Source organism: Typopeltis vanoorti, chromosome 25 (genome assembly GCF_054136105.1).
Source record: "Typopeltis vanoorti isolate ZY-2024b chromosome 25, IOZ_Tvanoo_1.0, whole genome shotgun sequence".
Classification (NCBI taxonomy): Eukaryota; Metazoa; Arthropoda; class Arachnida; order Uropygi; family Thelyphonidae; genus Typopeltis; species Typopeltis vanoorti.
In genome coordinates this window covers 9778758-9799195 of record NC_143573.1, presented here as the reverse complement: position 1 = coordinate 9799195, position 20438 = coordinate 9778758, and the positions used below count along the sequence as shown (strand labels likewise).

Here is a 20438-nt window from a genome sequence, read left to right as displayed (position 1 = left end):
AGGAGGAGAAATGACTGTGGATGAATGACATTGTGGGATAAAAATTGGAATAGAGTGACTGATGGAAATGACATAGTTGTTCAATGAACACTTTATTGGAGTCTTTTATCCTGGAGGAGTCAATTTGAATACTAGAGGGATAGAGCAGGTTTGAGGTTTAGAGGTGCAGGAGAAGAGTGTGTTCCACATACTGAGTACTCTGGATGTTAGTAAAGCTGTGGGACTGGATGGTATTTCACCACAAGTTTTGAGAGAATGTGCTCAGGAACTGACAGTGCCCTTTACCTGGCTTTTCACTGAAAGTCTGGCTGAGGGAAAGGTGCCCATGAAATGGAAGAAAGGTAAGAAAGTGGCATTGCATAAGGGCGGTAGCAGACTGGAAGTGTCTAATCATAGGCCAGTTTGTGTATCATCAGTAGTTAGTAAGATCTTGGAGAAAGTAGTGAGGGACCATATACAGCATTGGGCAGATGAGAATAATGTTATCAGTGAGAGTCAACATGGATTTGTGAAGGGGTGCTCTTGTTTTAGCAATATGCTAGCCTTTTATGATAAAGTTACAAGAGCATTAGATGAGGGAAAGGCATATACTGCAATTTTCCTAGACTTATCAAAGGAATTTGACAGGGTGCCACATGATAAGCTGATATTCAAGTTGCAGCACATGGGTCTGGATGTCAGATCGGTCAACTGGATTCAGGATTTGCTGTCCGATAGGTATCAGAGAGTTGTGTATGGTGGAGCAATATCAAAGAGGTAGAAGGTTACAAGTGGGGTTAACACAGGGCTCAGTACTGAGACCTATATCGTTTAACCTTTATATCAATGACATTGTCCGTGGATTGCAAGGGGATATCCGGTTGTTTGCAGATGATGCAAAGCTGGGAAGGGTTATTAGTAATAATGCAGATGTGGTAGCCCTGCAAGAGGATTTGAATAAGCTAGATAGATGGGCAAATGAATGGGGGTCACAGTTTAATGCAGCAAAATGTAAGGTCTTGAGGTTTGGGACATATCGATGGGACGCTGCATACTCTATTGGAGGAGTTAAACTGGAGGAAGTAGGAGAGACAAGAGAGCTGGGTTTTGATGATTGATAGAAACCTGAAATTTAGGGGACATATTGCAAAGGTAGTGAAGGTAAAGCAGAGGATTGCTGCAATAATGAGAAGGACACTGACCTGCAGAGATAAAATGGTTATGATTCCGTTGTATAAGACTCTGATCAGACCACACTTAGACTATTGTTCTCGGATCTGATCCCAAGGATTTGAAGGGGATAAATTAACTGTGGAAAGGGTACAAAGGCAGATAACGAAGATAGTGTTGAGACTGTGCAATGTTAGTTATGAGGATCGGCTAAGCGAGTGTGGAATGCAGAGTTTGGTGGATAGAAGAAGGAGAGGTGATATGATTGAGACTTTTAAACTGTTGAGAGGTGGTTACAGGGTTAACATTGGGGAGTTCTTTCGCTTGGTTGAACAGCAGGAAGGAGTCATGACAAGGGACCAAGAGGGTGAGGAGTGGTTTCTTTGCATGGAGGGTGGTTGAACCATGGAATGCACTGCCAGATGGAGTGGTGAGAGCGAGAATGATCAATGCATTTAAGGAGTGGTATGATACACTTTGTGTTTCCTAGGAGGGACCTCCCTTGATGAGTCTTGATAGACTTGTGTTTCTTAGAAAGGATTTCTCACGATGAGTCTTTTGACTCCATGGAGGCCTGAATAATAATATTAATAATAAAAGAGGGAAAACAAGAAGACAGTAATATATTTTATAAAGAATTAAAGAATGCCATAGATAAAACAAACGAAACTGACTATTTACTACTAGCAGGAGATTTATATGCCAGAATAGGAAACAAAAAATACAAAACAAACATAGGTAAATTTGGCGAAGATACATGTAATCAAAATAGTTGCAGACTGTGAGATTTTGTCATTTATAATAATATGAGAATAATGAATTCAGTGTTTAAACACAAGGAAATACATAAATATACTTGGTCAACCAGAGGATGCAAATCAGTAATTGACTATGTTATTAGAAATTTTAAATTAGCAGAGTTAATTTTAGATATGAGTATATTGAGGCTTTGAATTAAACTCTGATTGTTATATGGTATCAGCAAAAATTCAATTTAAACCAAAGTGACTAAAAATACATAAAATTGAAAATTCTTATCAACTGAGTTACAAAATTTCTTCATTACAGGATCCCCATGTTAGACAGCAATATCAAAACTGCACAAACTTAGAAACCACAAATGAATCAAGTGACATAGAAGAGGAATGGAAAAATTTGAAATAAATTCTCACAAAAGCAGCAATAGAAAGCTTAGGAATAAAGCGCAAATGGATCAGAAAAAGAGTACTACAAGACTGGAACAAAAAAATAGAAAATATAATAAAAACAAAAAAGGACAGTTACCAGAAATGGCTAAATTCCAAAACAATAGAAGCAGAAATAGAGTATGAAAGAAATACTGCAATTGCAAAACGAGAAGGAAAAAAAACATACAGAGAGAGATGGAACAACTTCGTACAGAACTAGAAAAGGATATAATGTATTTAAGCCACAATCCAAAACCTATAAAGTAATAAAATACATGAATAATGAAATAAAAGAAAAGATAAAAATACAAACAATAGATTTAGAAAAATGGGTGACCTATTTCATAGGACAGATGAGAAGAAATAATAAAATTTTATAAAACAAAGAATGACCTAACAGAAAATATCACAATGTTATAACTGAAAAATACAATAAAGAAGATGAAAAATAGGAAAACACCAGGAGAAGACAATATAAATATAGAACTATACAAAAATGCAGGTGAAAAATTTAATGAAAGACTTCTGAAATTTTTTAATATGGTTTGGATGTCTGGAAAAACTCTTTGATAAAAGCACTGGTTATCCCAATCTATAAAAAAGGAAATAAAGATTATTGCAATAACTATACGGGAATTAGTCTGCTAAATACAGGATAAAAATATATGCAGAAATATTAAAAGAGAAGCTAAACAGCATTGTAGAGGATAAACTACTAGAAGAACAAAAAGGTTTGGGAAAAGGATGATCCTGCATAGATCCAATTTTTACTCTAAAATTATTAATAGCAAAGAGAAGAGAATTTCAAAAAGAAATGCATGTGGCCTTTATTCATTGTGATGAGAAAATTAGTAGACAAAAATTTTTAAATATTAACCGATTTAAATATACCAAACCAACTTTTACAATTCATTCAAGAAATACATACAGGAAATAAAATAGCAGCTAAATTAGAGTACATCTCAGAATGGAAAGATATATCAAGAGGAGTACGACAAGGATGTACCCTCTCACCTCTGCTTTTCAATATATATATATATATATATATATATATATATATATATATATATATATATATATGTATGTATGTATGTATGTATATGTATATATATAAAATTATAACAATCCGAAAACAGTGTAACCCATTTGATATACGATATATTCTTCTTCTTCTTCTTTAGTATTCTGCAATTGAGCAGGTTCTTCTTTTAGTAGCAGAAACTTTCCTTCCACTCTCTTCTGTTCTGAGCCTTCTCTTTCAAGGTTGTGTACCTGTCTCCATTCAGCATGTCATCTAGCATTATTTTCATTAATCTTCCGCTGAGTCTTTTTCCGTCTATTTTTCCTTCGATGGCATCTCTAATAATTCCATTCCCTCTCAGAATATGTCTGATCCAGTTTCCCTTGCTTCTTTTTATTCTCCTTAACAGACTTCTTCTTCTACTCTTTTTAAGACCTCATCATTAGTTATTTTATCTGTCCATTTGATTTTTTCCATCCTTCTCCAAATCCATCTCCTTCTCCATCTCAAAGCTTTCCAAAATCTTAATTTCTTCTTTCTTCAATGTCCAAGTTTCAGATGCATAGAGGGCAACACTCCACACATAATATTTTATTAGTCTTTCTTTATATAATGGTATAAACAGTATAATGGGTTATACTGTTTCCAGATTGTTATAAAATTATAACAATCTGGAAACAGTATAACCCATTTGGTATACAATTTGGTATATAACCCCACAAATGAAGATAGATACATTACTATTTGAAGATGATCAAATAGTATTAGTGACATTAGAAGATGATTTATAATGATCATTAAAATCATTAAATGATATCGCAAAACAATCTAATATGACAATATCTAAAGAAAAAACAAAAATAATGGCATTCAAAGGAGAAAACCCAATAAGAAGTAAAACAGTGATAGATAATAAAATATTAGAACAAGTAAATACTTTCAAATACTTGGGATGCGATTTATCATACAAAGAAGAAAAAGGCATAGATACTAAAATATCAAACTTTGTCACAGTAAATGGCATAATAAATAATATATTTATGCCATCCCTAGTACAAAAACACACTAGCATCAGACTATATAATGTCTTGTCAAAACCAACTCTACTAGATGGAAGTGAAACATGGACCATAAAAAGGAAAGATGAAAAATGAACTCAAATAGCAGAAATCAAATTTCTCAGAAAAACAGCTGGAGATATCAAGAGGGACTATAAAACAAATCAAGAGATTTTACAATCCCTGAATATAAAACTAATTAATTACTACATAAGACAGTATACAAAAAAATGGATAGACCACTTAAATCAAATGGACAACAGCAGACTACCAAAAATACTATAGATATAGAATAAGTGGAAAAAGAAGAATCAGAAAAACAAGAAAGAGATGGCATGAGATTGGAACAGGCCACCTGGCCTAAAATCCATGTTAGGAAGAAGAAGACTTCCTATAGTACACACAACTGTCCTAAGAGACATCCAGATTTATCTGCATGTTTCTTTTTATTTATGATCATTATTCATGTCTATTTATGTCTACTGTCAGGTGGTTATGTCTATTTTCAGTTTGTATGAATTTTTCAGTTGTCCCTTCACTAAAAGTTTATAATTCCTCACAGGAATGTTACAGCCAAGAAAACCAGCAAACTCTGAAAATTATATTTTTATAAAATGTCTCAGATTTTTTTCTAAAGAAAATATTATCCTGTAAGGGTTTATCATGTATCCTTAAGAGTTTATCCTGAATTAACAACAAATTTCAATAACAAACTTCATTTTTAATACTTACATGATAAACTACTATTCCAGTGAAATAAAACTACTTCTTCTTTTAATCCTTTTTATAGTCACCCCAGCTATAGGTTTCTCCCAATTTTCTCCATCTGTTTCTATCCTGAGCTTGCTGGTGCCAAAGAGTTCCAATTGATTTTCTTATATCATCTAACCATCTTCTTTCAGGTCTTCCAGCTGATCTTTTACCTTCGTATGGCCACGTTCTGTGGTAAAACTTTTGTCCATCTATTGTCCTTGAGTTCTGAGATGTGTCTCGCCCATTTCCATTTCTTTCGAAATGGAATTGGTAAATGGAATTAGAAAATGGTATATTTTCTCCAATATCTAAACATTTTGTTTTAGCTCTTATTTCTTCATTTCTGATTTAATCTCTAAGTCTTATTATTAACAGACATCTTTCAATTCATCTTTCTGTTTGTTTTTTTTTGTTTGTTTTTTTAATCTATTATTTCCTTTTTGATTGGCCAGGTTTCTGCTCCGTATGTCATAACAGACAATACACATTCGTTGAACAGTCTTGCTCTGTTCTCAGGTTTATTTTGCTGTTTAAACATTTTTCAATTTTCCAGAAGCTGCTTGCCCCATTCCTATTCTTCTTTTCACTTCTTCCATGACTCCTTGTTTCTTCATTGTTAACAATTTTTCTAAGTATACATACTCATCTACTATTTCGATTTCTATATTTATTAACTTACTAATGTTGTGTCTTTCATTGTATCCTTTTTGGTTTTCTCAGAATTAATGTCTAATTTCCAGCTTGGTTGGCCGAGTGGTTAGTGTATCTGCTCTCCAGCCAAAAGGCTGGAGAGCGGACTGGAAAGGGTTCGAATCCTGCAGTGGGCATGGATGTTTCTGATTGTCTGTAAAAATACTGGCGGTGGTGGACGATAGATGGCGTTGGTGTAGTTGCAGTTCATTGTAGGTGGAGGATTGAGTGGTGGAGACAGAGAGTTGTAGAGTAGCTGCCCTCCCTCAATAAGTCTTTGGACTCCATGTGTCATGTAATATTAATAATAATCCAATTTGTAGTGATTCAGTTGTTAGATCTTCTATCATTTCTTTTAAATCTTTCATATTGTTTGCAATAAATTATTGAGGGACAAATGTCTTAGGCAACATGTAATAGAGAGAACAAGAGGTTCAAGAGTTCTGGATTTGGTTATAGCATCAGAAGAGTTGATAATAACTGAGATGACATCTCTCCCACCAGTTGGAGAGAGTGACCATATGGTTTTGACTTGGAAAATGAATAGACATGCAGGAGTATCAAAGAGATGGGAACGTATGTGGAATTATAAAGCAGGTGATTATAATAGACTTAGACATCAACTTCGGGAAGTTTCATGGAGGGAGGAATTGGAAGGCCGGGATATCATTACTGCGTGGGAAATTATGAAAGAATATTTGTTAGCAGCAATGGTAAGTTGTATACCATGAGTGAACAAGAGGACACAATTTGGAGTAAAGTGGATGACAAACAATATTAAACAGGAGTTACATGTGAAAAAGAAGCTATGGAAGAAATATAAGGAGACAGGTGAAGAGAAGATGCATGAAGAGTATAAGACACAGGCCAGAAGAGTGACTAGTGTGGTAAGGAAGACGAAACTGGAATATGAGAGGAGAGTGGCCCTAAGATCCAAAGAAAATCCAAGGGAATTTTTTAGATATGTGGCCAGTAGGAGGAGAAATGACTATAGAAGAATGATATTGTGGGATAAAAATGGGAATACAGTGACTGATGCAGAGGACATAGTGGAATTGTTCAATGAACACTTTATTGGAGTATTTCATCCTGGAGGAGTCAGTTTTAATGCTAGAGGAATTGGGCTGGTTCGAGGTTAGAGGAACAGGAGGAGAGTGTGTTTCAGATACTGAGCACTCTGGATGTCAGTAAAGCTTTGAGACTGGATGGTATTTCACCACGAGTTTTGAGAGAATATGCTAGGGAACTGACAGTGCCTTTGACCTGGCTTTTCAATGAAAGTCTGGCTGCAGGAAAGATGCCCATGGAATGGAAGAAAGGTAAGATAGTACCATTGCATAAAGATGGTAGCAGACTGGAAGTGTCTAATCATAGGCGAGTTTGTGTACCATCAGTATAATAAGGTTAGTTTAATCCTTTATCCAAGTCTGAGCAAACAAAGTTTGTGCCTGAAAGTATCTTCAGGACTGAGCTAAGGTGGTGCAATCATCAGTAGTTAGTAAGATCTTGGAGAAAGTAGTGAAGGACCGTATACAGCATTGGGCAGATGAGGGTAATGTTATCTGTGAGAGGCAACATGGATTTGTGAAGGGGCGCTCGTTTTAGCAATATGCTAGCCTTTTATGATAAAGTTACAAGAGCATTAGATGAGGGAAAGGCATATACTGCCATTTTCTTAGACTTAGCAAAGGCATTTGACAGGGTGCCACATGATATTTAAGTTGCAGCACATGAGTCTGGATGTCAGATTGGTCAACTGGATTCAGGATTGACTATCCGATAGGTATCAGAGAGTTGTGTATGGTGGGGCAGTTTCAAGGAAGCAGAGGGTTACAAGTGGGGTCCCATAGGGCACAGTACTGGGAATATCCCCAGTACTGTGCCCTATGTGACCCCACAATTTTTGGATTGCAAGGGGATATTCAGTTGTTTGCGGATGATGCGAAGCTGGGAAGGATTATTAGTAATAGTGCAGATGCAGGAGCCCTGCAAGAGGATTTGAATAAGCTAGATAGATGGGAAAATGAATGGTCTTGAGGTTTGGGAAACATCGATGGGACACTGCATACTCTATGGGAGGAGTTATACTGGAGGAAGAAAAGAGATCTGGGGTTGATGTTTGATAGAAATCTGAAATTTAGGGGACATATTGCAAAGGCGGTGAAGGTAACACAGAAGATTGCTGCAATAATGAGAAGGATGCTGACCTGCATTCGTGAGATTAAACAGTTATCATTCCGTTGTATAAGATCCTGATCAGACCACACTTGGACTATTGTTCTCAGATTTGGTCCCCAGGATTTGAAGGGGATAAATTAACTGTGGAAAGGGTACAAAGGCAGATAACAAAGATGGTTTCAGGACTGTACAATGATAGTTATAAGAATCGGCTGAGGGAATGTGGACTGCAGAGTTTGGTGGTGGATAGAAGAAGGAGAGGCGATATGATTGAGACTTTTAAACTGTTGAGAGGTGGTTACAGGGTTGACACTGGGGAGTTCTTTCGCTTGGTTGAACAGCGGGAAGGAGTCATGACAAGAGGCCATCCTTGGAAGTTATGAAAGGAAACTGTGAGCAAGAGAGTGAGGAGTGGTTTCTTTGCATGGAGGGTGGCAATGGATTCCATCAGGCAATGGAATGAATTGCCTGATGGAGTGGTGAGAGCGAGAACTGTCAATGAGTTTAAGGAGTGGTATGATAGACTTTGTGTTTCTTAGGGGGGACCTCCCCCTCGATGAGTCTTGATAGACTTTATGTTACTTAGGAAGGACCTCCCACGATGAGTCTTTTGATTCCATGGAGGCCTGAATAATAATAAGAAGAAGAATAAGAATATCATCAGCAAATCTTAGGTTATTTAATTCCATTAATATTGACTCCTTTATGGGACCATTCTAAATTACACATCATATGTTCCAGTGTTAATGTAAAGAGTTTGGAAGAAATTGTGTCTCCTTGTCTTATTCCTTGATTTATGTGAAATTTTTCACTTATTTCATTAAGAATGATATTTGATGTAGCATTTCCATAAATATATTTTATCATGTTAATAAATTGTTTTTCAATGCCATAATCTCTAAGAGCTTCTATTATTGATGATGTTTTTATGCAATTAAAAGCTTTTTTTTTTAATGTATGAAGCCATGTTAAAAGGAAGGTTGTATTCATTATATTTTTAAGCAGGCTTATTGATTGAATATGATCTATTGTACTGAAGTTCTTTCTGAAACCAGCTTGTTCAGAGTGCTGTACTGAATCAAATCTTGTTTATAATCTATTGGCTATAATTCTAGTGAAAAGCCTATAAATGTGGGATAATAAACTGATAGGTCTGTAGTTTCTAGTTTTAATTTACTTCCTTTTTTATGCAGTAAAATAATGTTTGCATTATTCCATATTTGGGGTATTTCTCCTCTTTTGATGCATCTACTGAAGAGGATTTTCGAATCTTCTTTTAGAATATCCCCACCTTCTTTAATCATCTCTATTATTAAACAATCCTCCCCAGCATCTCTGTTGTTTTTCATTTGTTTTAATGCTTTTTCAATTTCAAAGATTTCTAATGGAAGTATATCAGATATATTGACATAATCTATTTTTTCTGTTGATCCTGAAATTTTCTTTCTATCTTCATTTTTATACAGATTCATGTAGAAATTTTTTGCTTCTTCTGTGATTTCTTGTTTATTAAATAATTTTCTTCCATTTTGGTCTTCAAGAGCTATAATATTCTTTCATCCAAATGAAAGATTTATTTTTCAATGATTTTTTGAATCACATCATCCTCTCTTTTCTTAATATCTTTTTTCATATTTATCCTTATTTATTACCATTATTTCAATAGTTCCTCTTTTCCCTTCTGCAATCAACTGTTTTCTCTTTTCAATAAGGTTTATTGTTTTTTCTGATAGTTTCCTGGTCCAGCTTCTTTTGTCTTCTTTTAAATTTTTTGCGGATTCAATAAGAATGTTTCTTATTTTTTCTTCTTCCTAGTCAATGCTTATTTGTATTTGATATTAATTTGTATATTTTCTTTAAGTTTCTTTTCAACTGATACCTTGAAGGTATCTCTGTTTGTGTGAAGTGTTTCAGCTTTGATAATTGATTTTTACTTTTTTGCGATACAACTCTCTCAGCTTTCACTGATATTTCTATTTTCCCTCTCACCATTCTGTGATCACAGGTGACGCCAATATGGTTTAAAACACTAACATCCCTGAAAATATGAGTGCTTGAAGAAAGTATGAAATCTATTTCCTTTTTTGTTGTCCCATTCGGACTCAGCCAAGTCCATCTTCTGTTGGGTCTCTTCTTGAAGAAGGTATTCATAGCTTTGAAGTCAGTCAGTTGCAAGAAGTTGATCAGCATGTCTCCCTTTTCATTCCAAAAGCCTGATCCATATTTCCCTAAATGTTTCATTATCATCTCTCTTAATTCCCAAATTCGAGTTAAAATCTAAGATCCCATGACTATTGTATATTGACAATTATCTTCATCTATTGCTTTTTTGGCATCTTCATAAAATATGTCAAAAAAGATGTTGCGTCACTACTGTTGCAAGTGAGCATTGCAGTAGTTTTGAGCTATGATAAAAAAAGTGTTTTTATTAGTGTATAGTGTGGCTTTTTGTCACAAACTGTGCTGCATTTTTTTCAGTTTGGATACAAGTGTCCTTCAGTGGTGGTGGTGTTGAAATTCTTTTGTTGTTTATATTGTGTTTTTTACTTGTTTGTTATACTACTTCAGCTTCTAAAGGTGACATCCATAAAGAAACGTACATCAGGGGATAGAAAGCTTCTGTACGAAAGTCTAGCTTTACCTTGGATTTTTTGCAGAGGATGTGTTGCGAAAACTGCTATATGTATGCACTTAAAAATGTGAAAGATCTGTGGAACTTCTGGGTAAATGAGCAAAAGGAAAGCATTAACATATGTGAAAAGTGTCTGGATAGATTACAGCAATTAGAAATGGGAGCAAATGTTCGGCTGTAGTAGAAGAGCTTCGGCAGGAGTTAATAAAAATGAAAATCAAAATGAAACATCTGGAAGAGGATATTAAACAGCTAAAGGAGCGACTGACTGATGATAAGCAGAAGGAAGAAGTCAATGTTATAAGAAAGAATTAAAGGATACTCGTATATCAGCATATGGGGGACTCAATCATTAGAGGTGTGATTACTAATAAAGTACACAAAACATGCTTTCCTGGTGGAACAATAAAGCAAATAACTGATGTGCTGAAGAAAAGGAAATACTGGGCATTAAAATTAGTGGTAGTCATGGGCACAAATGATTTAGTTGTGGGAGAAGAAGAATGCTGATAGAAACCTGAAGAAGGTGTTGCAGCAGGTAAAGAAGAAGAATAGTGTTGTTGGGAAAGTTGTAGGCATGTTGCCCAGATATCGTAACAGTGAACTGAGAAGGAGAGCATAGATAATGAATAGTAAGAAGGGTGAGTTGTGTGAGGCAAAAGGGGTTCAATTTGTAAATCTGTGGAGCGAATTTGAAGGGAAGTTCAAATGGTGTGAAGCTGATGGATTACATTTGAATGGGTTTGGTGATGGGCATTTAGAAAGGCTACTGTTTTCTGAAAAGGCACAGAGTCAAGAAGTTAATGTAGCAAATATGATTAGAGTCTACCTGTGAAACAGAACAGCACAAATCAACAGATTATACAGCAGGAGAAAGATGGATATGAGGTTGAAGATGTAGTTGCAGCAGCACAAGGTGATGGAATGCATAAATGTGAATGAGGTTAGAATGAAAATCACAGTCAGGATCAGGGAAATGGGAGTGGTCAAACCGAAGAGAGAAGTGCAGTATAGCAGCTAGAATAGAGAATGTTGGTGCTGGTGGGATGGCCTCAAACACACAGCGGTTGTTATGTTTATGTACAAATGTAAGGAGTATTTGAAACAAGAGAGCCAAGTTTGTGGCATTGATTGAGACTGTATGCCCAAAAGTAATTGGAATAAGTGAAACTTGGTTGTCTGAAGATGAGGAGGATGTGATGTCAGGAATAGAATTAGAAGGATATATAATTTTCCGGAAGGATAGAGATGTGAAAAGAGCAAAGGAATTGTCTGCAAAGTGTGGAAGTTGATAGTGCATGCACAGATTTTGAATCTGTGTGGTGCGAAGTTGAAATATAAGTCTAACTCATAGGATGCTGTTATAGGTCAGGGAATGCAGAGAATATTGATTGTGAAATGTTTAAGCAAATTAGCTGGGCACGTAAAAAGAAGGTGATCCTGATGAGAGACTTTAATTACAGGAATATAGAATGGAAGGAGCAGATAGTATATGGGAACAAGGAGAGAAAGTTTGTGGAATTTTGGAGAGATAAGAAGTTGTTAATGAGGTGTTGACACTATTGCCAGTTGGTGAGTTTGGGAAGTGATGAAACGAGAAAAGGTCACTGCCAAAAATGGATACATGTGGAAGTATAAAGTAGGTGATTACAGAAAGCTCCGTAGTCAGTTAGCATCAGTACATTGGGTAGATGAGCTGAGCGGAAAAGATGTTGACAATGCATGGAAACTCATAAGGCAGTATCTGACAAAAGACAGCCAACAGAGATGTTAGTTCTTGAACCATCAGTATAGATGGGTAAGAAATCAGCGTGTGCTGCTCTGTGTGCATTAAACAATTGCAGGTAAATGAATGATGGGGTATAAGATTTCTGTAGCTGACAAAGTGAGAGGTTGCAGGATGGTGTGTAAACCTGCCATGGAGGAATGCTGTTATGTTTAGTGTAGCTAATGTTGTCAACATTTATACTAACAGCTTGCACAATTTCTTTAATACGCATACCAAAAGGATGTATAGCAGTTTGATGTGTGTGATATTGAGCTTCCCAATGCAGAGAGAAGATACTATTCCATGTAGGGTGATCTGGGAGAGATTTTATTTTTTAGGGCATAATTAAGAGACAACTGTTTATGTCGAAGTGATAAAGCCAGTTCATTTGCTTTTACATAGAGACTTGGAGTGGGTGAGGTGCGAAAGGCACCAGTAGCTATCCGTATACCCTGATGATGGATGGAATCCAACCATTGTAGGTTACTGTCTTGCTGAACCATAGACTTGGGACCCATAATCCAGCTTTGAACGTATAAGTGCACGATAAAGATGGAGCAATGAAGCTCAATCAGCACCCCATCCAGTAGAGGATAGAGTGCGAAGGAGGTTCAAAATTCTTTTGCACTTTTCTCTTAGTTGACGAATGCGTACTAGAAATGTGAGTTTTCTATCAAAAATGAGTCCCAAGAACTTGGTTTCTGTAGTTACTGGAATAACAGTAGGGGTCCCATTCTTAGTTCAGGATCTGGGTGATGAGTGCGTTTTCGACAGAAGTGTACACAGACACTTCTTTCTGTTGAAAACTTAAGCCCATTATTAAGAGTCCACAGAGAGACATGATCAATTGCTTGCTGAAATTGTCTTTCAATTACCCTCATGTTACGTGAGTGACAGTAAATTGTGAAGTCATCAACATATAGAGCATTGTCTATAGTGGGAGGAAGCTGTTCAATGATTGAATTGATTTTAATAGCAAAAAGGGTTACACTTAAGACAGAGACTTGGGGAACACCTTGTTCTTGAAGATATTGTCAAGATAGCGTACTTCCCACTCTGACTTGGAAAGTTTGCCTGGACAGAAAGTTTTTAATAAATATAGGGAGGTGTCCTTTGAGACCTAGGTTATAGACATCTTTTAATATGCCATATCTCCAGGTTGCGTCATAAGCTTTTTCCATGTCAAAAAAAACAGAGACAAGATGTTCTCGCTTCAGAAATGCATGTCTTATACAAGTTTCTAACTGAACTAAATGGTCTAAAGTTGATCGATGTCTACAGAAACCACATTGTGTATTGGAAAGAAGACTGTTGCTTTCGAAATACCAGAGAAGTCTGGCATTAACCATTGTATCTTACAAAGACAGCTGGTCAGAGCAATGGGTGGATAATTATTTGCTTGTGTTGGATCTTTTCCTGGTTTTGGGATAGCAATGACAATTGACTTATGCCAAGAATTTGGAAACTCTTCCTCTGCAAGTATTCTATTGTATAATAAGAGAAGAAAATCCATAGAAGATGATGGTAGATGTTTTATCATTTTTTCATGATGGATGTCATCAGGTCTTACTGCACTAGGGTGAGATTTTAGGAGAGCTCTTTTTAGTTCCTCCTTGACAAATGGCTGAAGAATGTTTGTAGAAAAATTAAGCCTTTGTTTCTCTTGCTGCTCTTTCAGTATTAAAAATTCCAGAGAATATGAAGCTGTTGCTGAGATTTTAGCAAAAGTTTCTCCCAAAGTATCTGCAATAGCTTTGGGATCAGCAAGGACACTTCCATTATAGTCTAAGGTGGACAAACAATGTGTATTATATCTGCCTTTCATTTTCCAGATTTTATCCCATACAATTTTTGGAATGGTCATTTGATTAATTGATGTAGTAAACTGGATCCATGATTGTTTTTGACTCATCTTACAAAATGTGCTTTGGCTCGAAGCATGCTTGAAAGTTATTACATTTGATGTGGTGGGGTATCTACGAAATATGCTCCATGCTCTGTGTTGATCTTTTTTGGCTGCCTGACATTCTGGGTTCCACCAAGGCTTTGGATAGACTGGAAATCGAGATGATGTTTTTGGGATGGAGGTTGTTGCTGCCTGGACAATGCATTCTGTTATATATTTTACAGCTTCATTGATAGGTATTTGACTGATGGCATCAGCATTAAATTTTGCAAGATGAGAGAAAATGTTCCAGGCAGCCTGGTCCATTTTCCATATAGGTATCCATATGGGTGAACATGGCTCCTGTGAAGACATTGTACAAAGAACAGGAAAGTGATCACTTCCATATATGTTCTCTTCAACGTGCCACATGAGCAGTGGAAGAATGGAAAGGGAACAGATTGTAAGATCAATTGCGGAATATGAGCGGGTAGGCATATGGAAGAAAGTATTGAGTTTATTATTTAGAAGAGAAAGGTTATTATTATCCAGAATTTTTTCAATGATTCGACCTCATCTATTAGTGTTGGCACTACCCCATAGAGTATTGTGACTGTCAAGTCACCCATCAAACATATGGGTTCAGGCAGTTGCGAGATAAGGTTATCAAGATTAATTTCATTTAACTCAGCATTTGGTGGTAAATAAATTGAACATACTGTAATAAGGAATCCCACAGAGAAGCAAATCGCTACCGCTTCCAGAGAAGTATTAAGTGGAAAGGAGTATGACTGCCCACTAGGATAGCTACTCCTCCATGAGCAGGACCATCTCCAGTTCTATCCTTACGTACAACAGTGAAATTCCTAAAAGTACAGTCTTCATTGGGTCTTAAGTAAGTTTCCTGTAGACAGAAACAGAAAGGTTTGTGTTTCTGCAACAACATCTTGATATCGCCAATATTCTGGCAGATCCTACAACAGTTCCATTGTAAAATATTTCCTATTGTTTTGATTTTATTGAATTTTCTGGTTTGAGAGGTTGAGAGCTTACCTTTGTCAGATTTATATTTATCCACTGTTTTAGGGAAGTATGGACGGCCAGTGTCCATCTCTTCCTCTGGTAGAGTGTTCAAAACATCAAATGTGTTAAGGTCAGATGGTATGCTTAGTTTGCTTTCAGTGGGTATCGAGGTATCCATTGTTTCTGTGCGAGTGTCTGGTGGTTTATCTTTGAGTGAAGTCTCCACCATAATTTTTTTGACAGATGAGTTTTCATTCAATGGGATCATTTTTGAAGTTGTCTCTGGAGTAAGGCCATAGGTCTTGTGATTAATGCGCTCAACAGAGAAGCACTTGTGATCGTAAAGTTCAGATATGGTGGAATAGACGTACATGTTTGAGTTGCTGTTGGCACTTTTTTAATTGTTACTTTTTCAGCATAAGAGGATCGTAGAACAGGTGTAATGGTGGCTAGCTTTCTTTTTGCATCCTGATATGTTATGTTTTGTTCTGTTTTTATTTTTTGTATCTCTTTTTCATCTTTCCATTTCTGACATGCACGAGAGTATGCTGGATTATCTCCCTGATAGTTGACACATTTAGCTTTTTTTTCACAGCAAGATTTATTTTCATGTTCTTTATTACCACATCAAGTACAGGTAGTAGAACCACGACAGGCAGTTTGGGCATGTCCATATCTTTGACATTTAAAGCATCTCAGTGGGTTAGGGATGTATATTCTAACAGGACAGCTGAGATACCCTGCTTTTACTGATGTCGGAGGCCTAGGTGTATCAAAAGTAAGGATGATGTTCTTGGTTGAGACCAGGTGACCATCCCTGCATATCAGGATGCCCCTCACACCCATCACTCCTTGATCTTTAAGCTCTGAACATATCTCCTCATCAGGAACCACAAGGAGATCCCATTCTGGTATCACTCCTCTACTTGAATTGAGTTTCTGTGAGGTGTTACTGCAATTTGTATTCCACCCATGTCGTTGCTCTCAGTAGTTTCCCAGAACGTTATTTACACATTGTTTCCACAAGGATATCACCAGAACGCATTTTCTTGACAGTTTTGGGAGGTCCTGTCAGTCCTTCTAAACCTTTTTGGATAAAGAAGGGTGACATTTTCCCAATTGGATTTTCACCTATTGCATGAATGATTAAAAAGGTTGGTGCATTTTTGTTAGTATCCGATATCTTTTGTTTCTTACTTCTGTTTCCATATACTGTGTCTATATTATCAGTACTTGGTTGGGACTTTGTTAGGGTCCCTGAAACATTTGAGGATGAAGAATTCATATTTAAGGAATTTTTAATTCAGCACCAGAGCTCCCCACCCACCACGGAGCCACACATGGATGCCCACTACCCAGCAAGCAAATACTGCGCTCAGGAGTGGAACGCCAAGGCTACCCTGGATGCTATACCGGCACTGCAGCAGGTCTAGGATCCCGACTCCAGTGAGAGACTTACTGCAACACTATTGACCCTTGCAGGCAAGTTCACTAGCCAATTGATCCTGGCTAGGCCATCCAGGACCACCAGTCTTGTCGAAACTGGGGACAAAGTAGTGGAAGACTACCAGGATCCCCCTTTCCGGATGTCCACAGGTCGCACCGCATGGCAAACATGGCGGAAGGGCGTTGGATCCCAGTGATGGTGGTCTGGAAAAAGGATAGTGCTCAGGAGAAGTAGAGCAAAGAATATGAAAAGAAAAGAAAAGAAAAAGAGGAAGAATGAAAAGGGCCAGTACCATCACTGGCCATAGATGGCAACACTATCAGCAAGATTTTTTTTTTCTAAGTTGGTACATCTGTCATAAGCATCCATGTGAAATGCAGGTCATTCTATCAAAAGTCTGAAGCAAAAGTGTTGTCTGTATCCCTTGAAATGGATAAAATTGAGTATCGTGCGGTTATAAAAGAAAGTTTAACGCCAAAAGAAATTCATTTGAAGTTCATAAAAGTTTATGGGCATTCTTCTCCTTCATTTTCGACAATTAAGAAATGGGCTGCTGAGTTTAAACGTGGAAGTATCAGCCTTGAAGATGATCCATGTGAAGGACATCCAAAGAGTGTAACAACACCAGAAATCATTGATCGAGTGCACGATATGGTACTGGATGACCGGCGAGTCAGTGAGTGAAATTGCTGAGACTATATGCATTTCAAAAGAATGTGTAGGATATATTAAGCATGAAGAATTAAAAATGAAAAAGCTTTGTGCAAGATGAGTGCCACACTTGTTCACAGTAGATCAAAAACGCACTCGCATGAAAATCTCTGAACAGTCCTTGGAGCATTTTAACAAGAATAAAACTGATTTTGTGCATCAATTTATTACTGTGGATGAGACTTGGATTCACCATAACACACCAAAATCCAAACAGCAGTCAAAACAGCGGACAAAAGTCGGTTCTTTGCCGGTTGTTCAGCGGCAAAGAAGAGAAAGTGAGTTCCATCAGCAGGAAGGGTCATATCATTGGTGTTTTGGGAAGCTAAAGGCATTTTGTTTATTAATTATCTTGAAAAGATAATTAATAAACAAAGGTAAAACAATAACCAAGGAATATTATTCCAATCTTTTAACCAGACTAGACAAAAAAATTTGTTAAGTTATAACACTTAACAAACAAAAGGAAAATGGAATAATTAAAAACTTTTAATTAATTTTATAAACTCTAATAATAGCTTTAATGCTAATATAAAAATGGATATTTATAATATGCTTCAAAAAAAAAGTTCTATTATTATCATTTTTTTTATTGATAAAATATCTGTTATTTGTTTTTCAATAACAAATACTGAAATGTACACAGTAACTTGAGTGATTTAAATATTCCAAAATGGTAGTATACACACCTTCTCAGCCAATGATTCTAATAATGCTTTGTTGAATTTTTCTGAATTATCATCTGAAAATAAATTTTACATTTGTGAGTGTATAAGTTTGTTAGATGAAAAGTTTTGTATTACCATACTGAATTTGGATTACAAATTATAATGCAATCAAATAAAAATAATAACTAAATTAAAGTATAAACTAAATATTGTTGTTGAAAGTTAATCCACTTGGTTATACTATAAATTAAAGATGCCAAGAAATTATATTCTTGGTTTAATCCTTGATCCAAGTGTAAGAAAACAAAGTTTGCACGTGATGTAACTTAACGACTGGGCAACTCGTATATAGAGGCTAATTACTTCACATCACTTGCCGTTGTTGTGTCGGCTTTCTACTGTTACAACTATTCTCTTGTCTTTGTGTTATATCTCCATTATACTCTCAATCGGGTATCATGTGGTACCTCTGAGGGACAATGAAATTTCCTCGAGATCGAGGCAATACCAGAGTATCAGAGTGTCTGAGATTTACCTCTTGTAAAAACGCCAAGAAATTTATTTGTTTCGCTGCGCCACTTAGCGCTATTAGATTAGTAATATTAACAATCAAGAGGTAATCTCAGGACAGTACTTAATGATGCCTAGCAACTCTGCAGACGTGGCCAAAATTTACCCTTTTTTAATGTCCTGCATAGGTTCGTAATATTTTATAAGAGGCGCATCGGATTCCAGAAATCACAGAAAGTCTTTGTTAGAATCAAAAGCAAGGTTTATTATATATCAAAGGTTGGTACACTCAATATCATTAGTTTAAATCCCATCTTAAGGGAGTTCCAGACAGAGTTTAAAATAATCAGATACTACTAATATACTTATAACAGATCATGCAGTAGCTTTCTAAAGTAAGAATTATATTAACACTCTCAAATGCATTAGTCATGTATTATTATCACAGTCTTTCTAAAACTCCGTAGTTCTGTCAGACTACACAAGATAACATTCATATCTTTCACAATCTCTTTATAATTTATCAATTCCTTACTCTAAACATATTCGTAGCTTCTATCAATATATTAACGAACTTTAACACAGCAACAGACAGTAAGATTAAATTCAATAGCCTTCTAAAGTGATAGCAATACAATCTTATTCTATATCATTAATGTTCCTTCTCCTTAACTTATCAACGTGGCACAAATCTCTCATTCACATTCAGTCAAACACAAATAAAGTCTACTTATTTTCCCCTTTGGTTCTATGTTGCATCTTTGGTCTAGAGGAAACTGGCCTTCTGTGGACTGCCGGGTTGCTTTTTCCATGGAGAATACGGTCGCCGAGTCCCGCAACTGCCTTAATCGGGATCCTCCGGTATGGAGGCACTGCCACCCTTCACCACTGCGAGAGACGAACACCAGGAGATCCAGGAACAAAAAGCCTTGTTTCAGGGTTGCATGACCCTTATATTTCCCTCTTTTCTTCTCAGCATTTCTCGCACTTTTCGATGTCCAGCCATTTCTCACGTGCTCTTACGTCACGGCGTCCAGCCTCTCCCCCGCTATCGCACGTACACTGACATCATGCTGTTTGTTTGGGGCGAGCTGCTTCCTCGCATTACGACTCCGTGCGCCCTTTGGACTCCACTCCCCCCAACCGTTAAATTTGTGCTTACATTCTATAATTCTTTTATACATGTTATTTTATAATGCTCTGCTAATGTTTTACACTTTCAATATTAATTTAACCTCATTCGTGAATGGCACAAAATACATATTTATTTAACCTCTCATAACAGAACATGCTTGATATATATATATACTTAGCAATTATTTTATACTTAGAGGCAATTTACTGTATTTATCTCCCTTTTTTGTTTGGAAATGCATGTTAGATTGTGATAAGATAGGAGTTCATAAAATTCCACTCTATCACAATCCAACACCGTAACTAAGTGAAAAAACTTTCAACATCTATCTCTAATCCAGAGTATTTTAGTAAAAAGGTGTCACACCTTTTTGGCTACTTGTATATGGAAATATGACTTTTGCATTAGTTTAACCTTCGTATCACATCTGGGGAGCCTCTTCGTCAGTCAGTACAAACGAAGCCCTTTGGTCAGAAAGACCTGGGTTCGATTCCTATCCATGATGTGAGGAACCTTCATCTGGTGTCTTTCGACTAAAGGTGAGTTAACCAGTCTCATAAGAAGGTGGAAGGTTTTTTTTCTTCCAGTAACTCGGGTTTTTCATCTCTCTAAACAGGCAAACC

At 36.5% G+C, this 20438-nt stretch overlaps 1 protein-coding gene across 4 annotated transcripts in view; it reads right to left on the bottom strand.

Annotated features, from left to right (window-relative positions):
* Positions 1-20438, bottom strand: part of LOC150092525 (liprin-beta-1-like) — a 494640-nt gene that overhangs the window by 248669 nt on the left and 225533 nt on the right. For all 4 annotated transcript variants that reach the window (XM_090414366.1, XM_090414364.1, XM_090414365.1 and 1 more), the window contains one exon: positions 18192-18244. In XM_090414366.1, coding sequence (XP_090270492.1) covers positions 18192-18244 — 53 coding nt within the window. The remainder of the gene's footprint in view (positions 1-18191; positions 18245-20438) is intronic.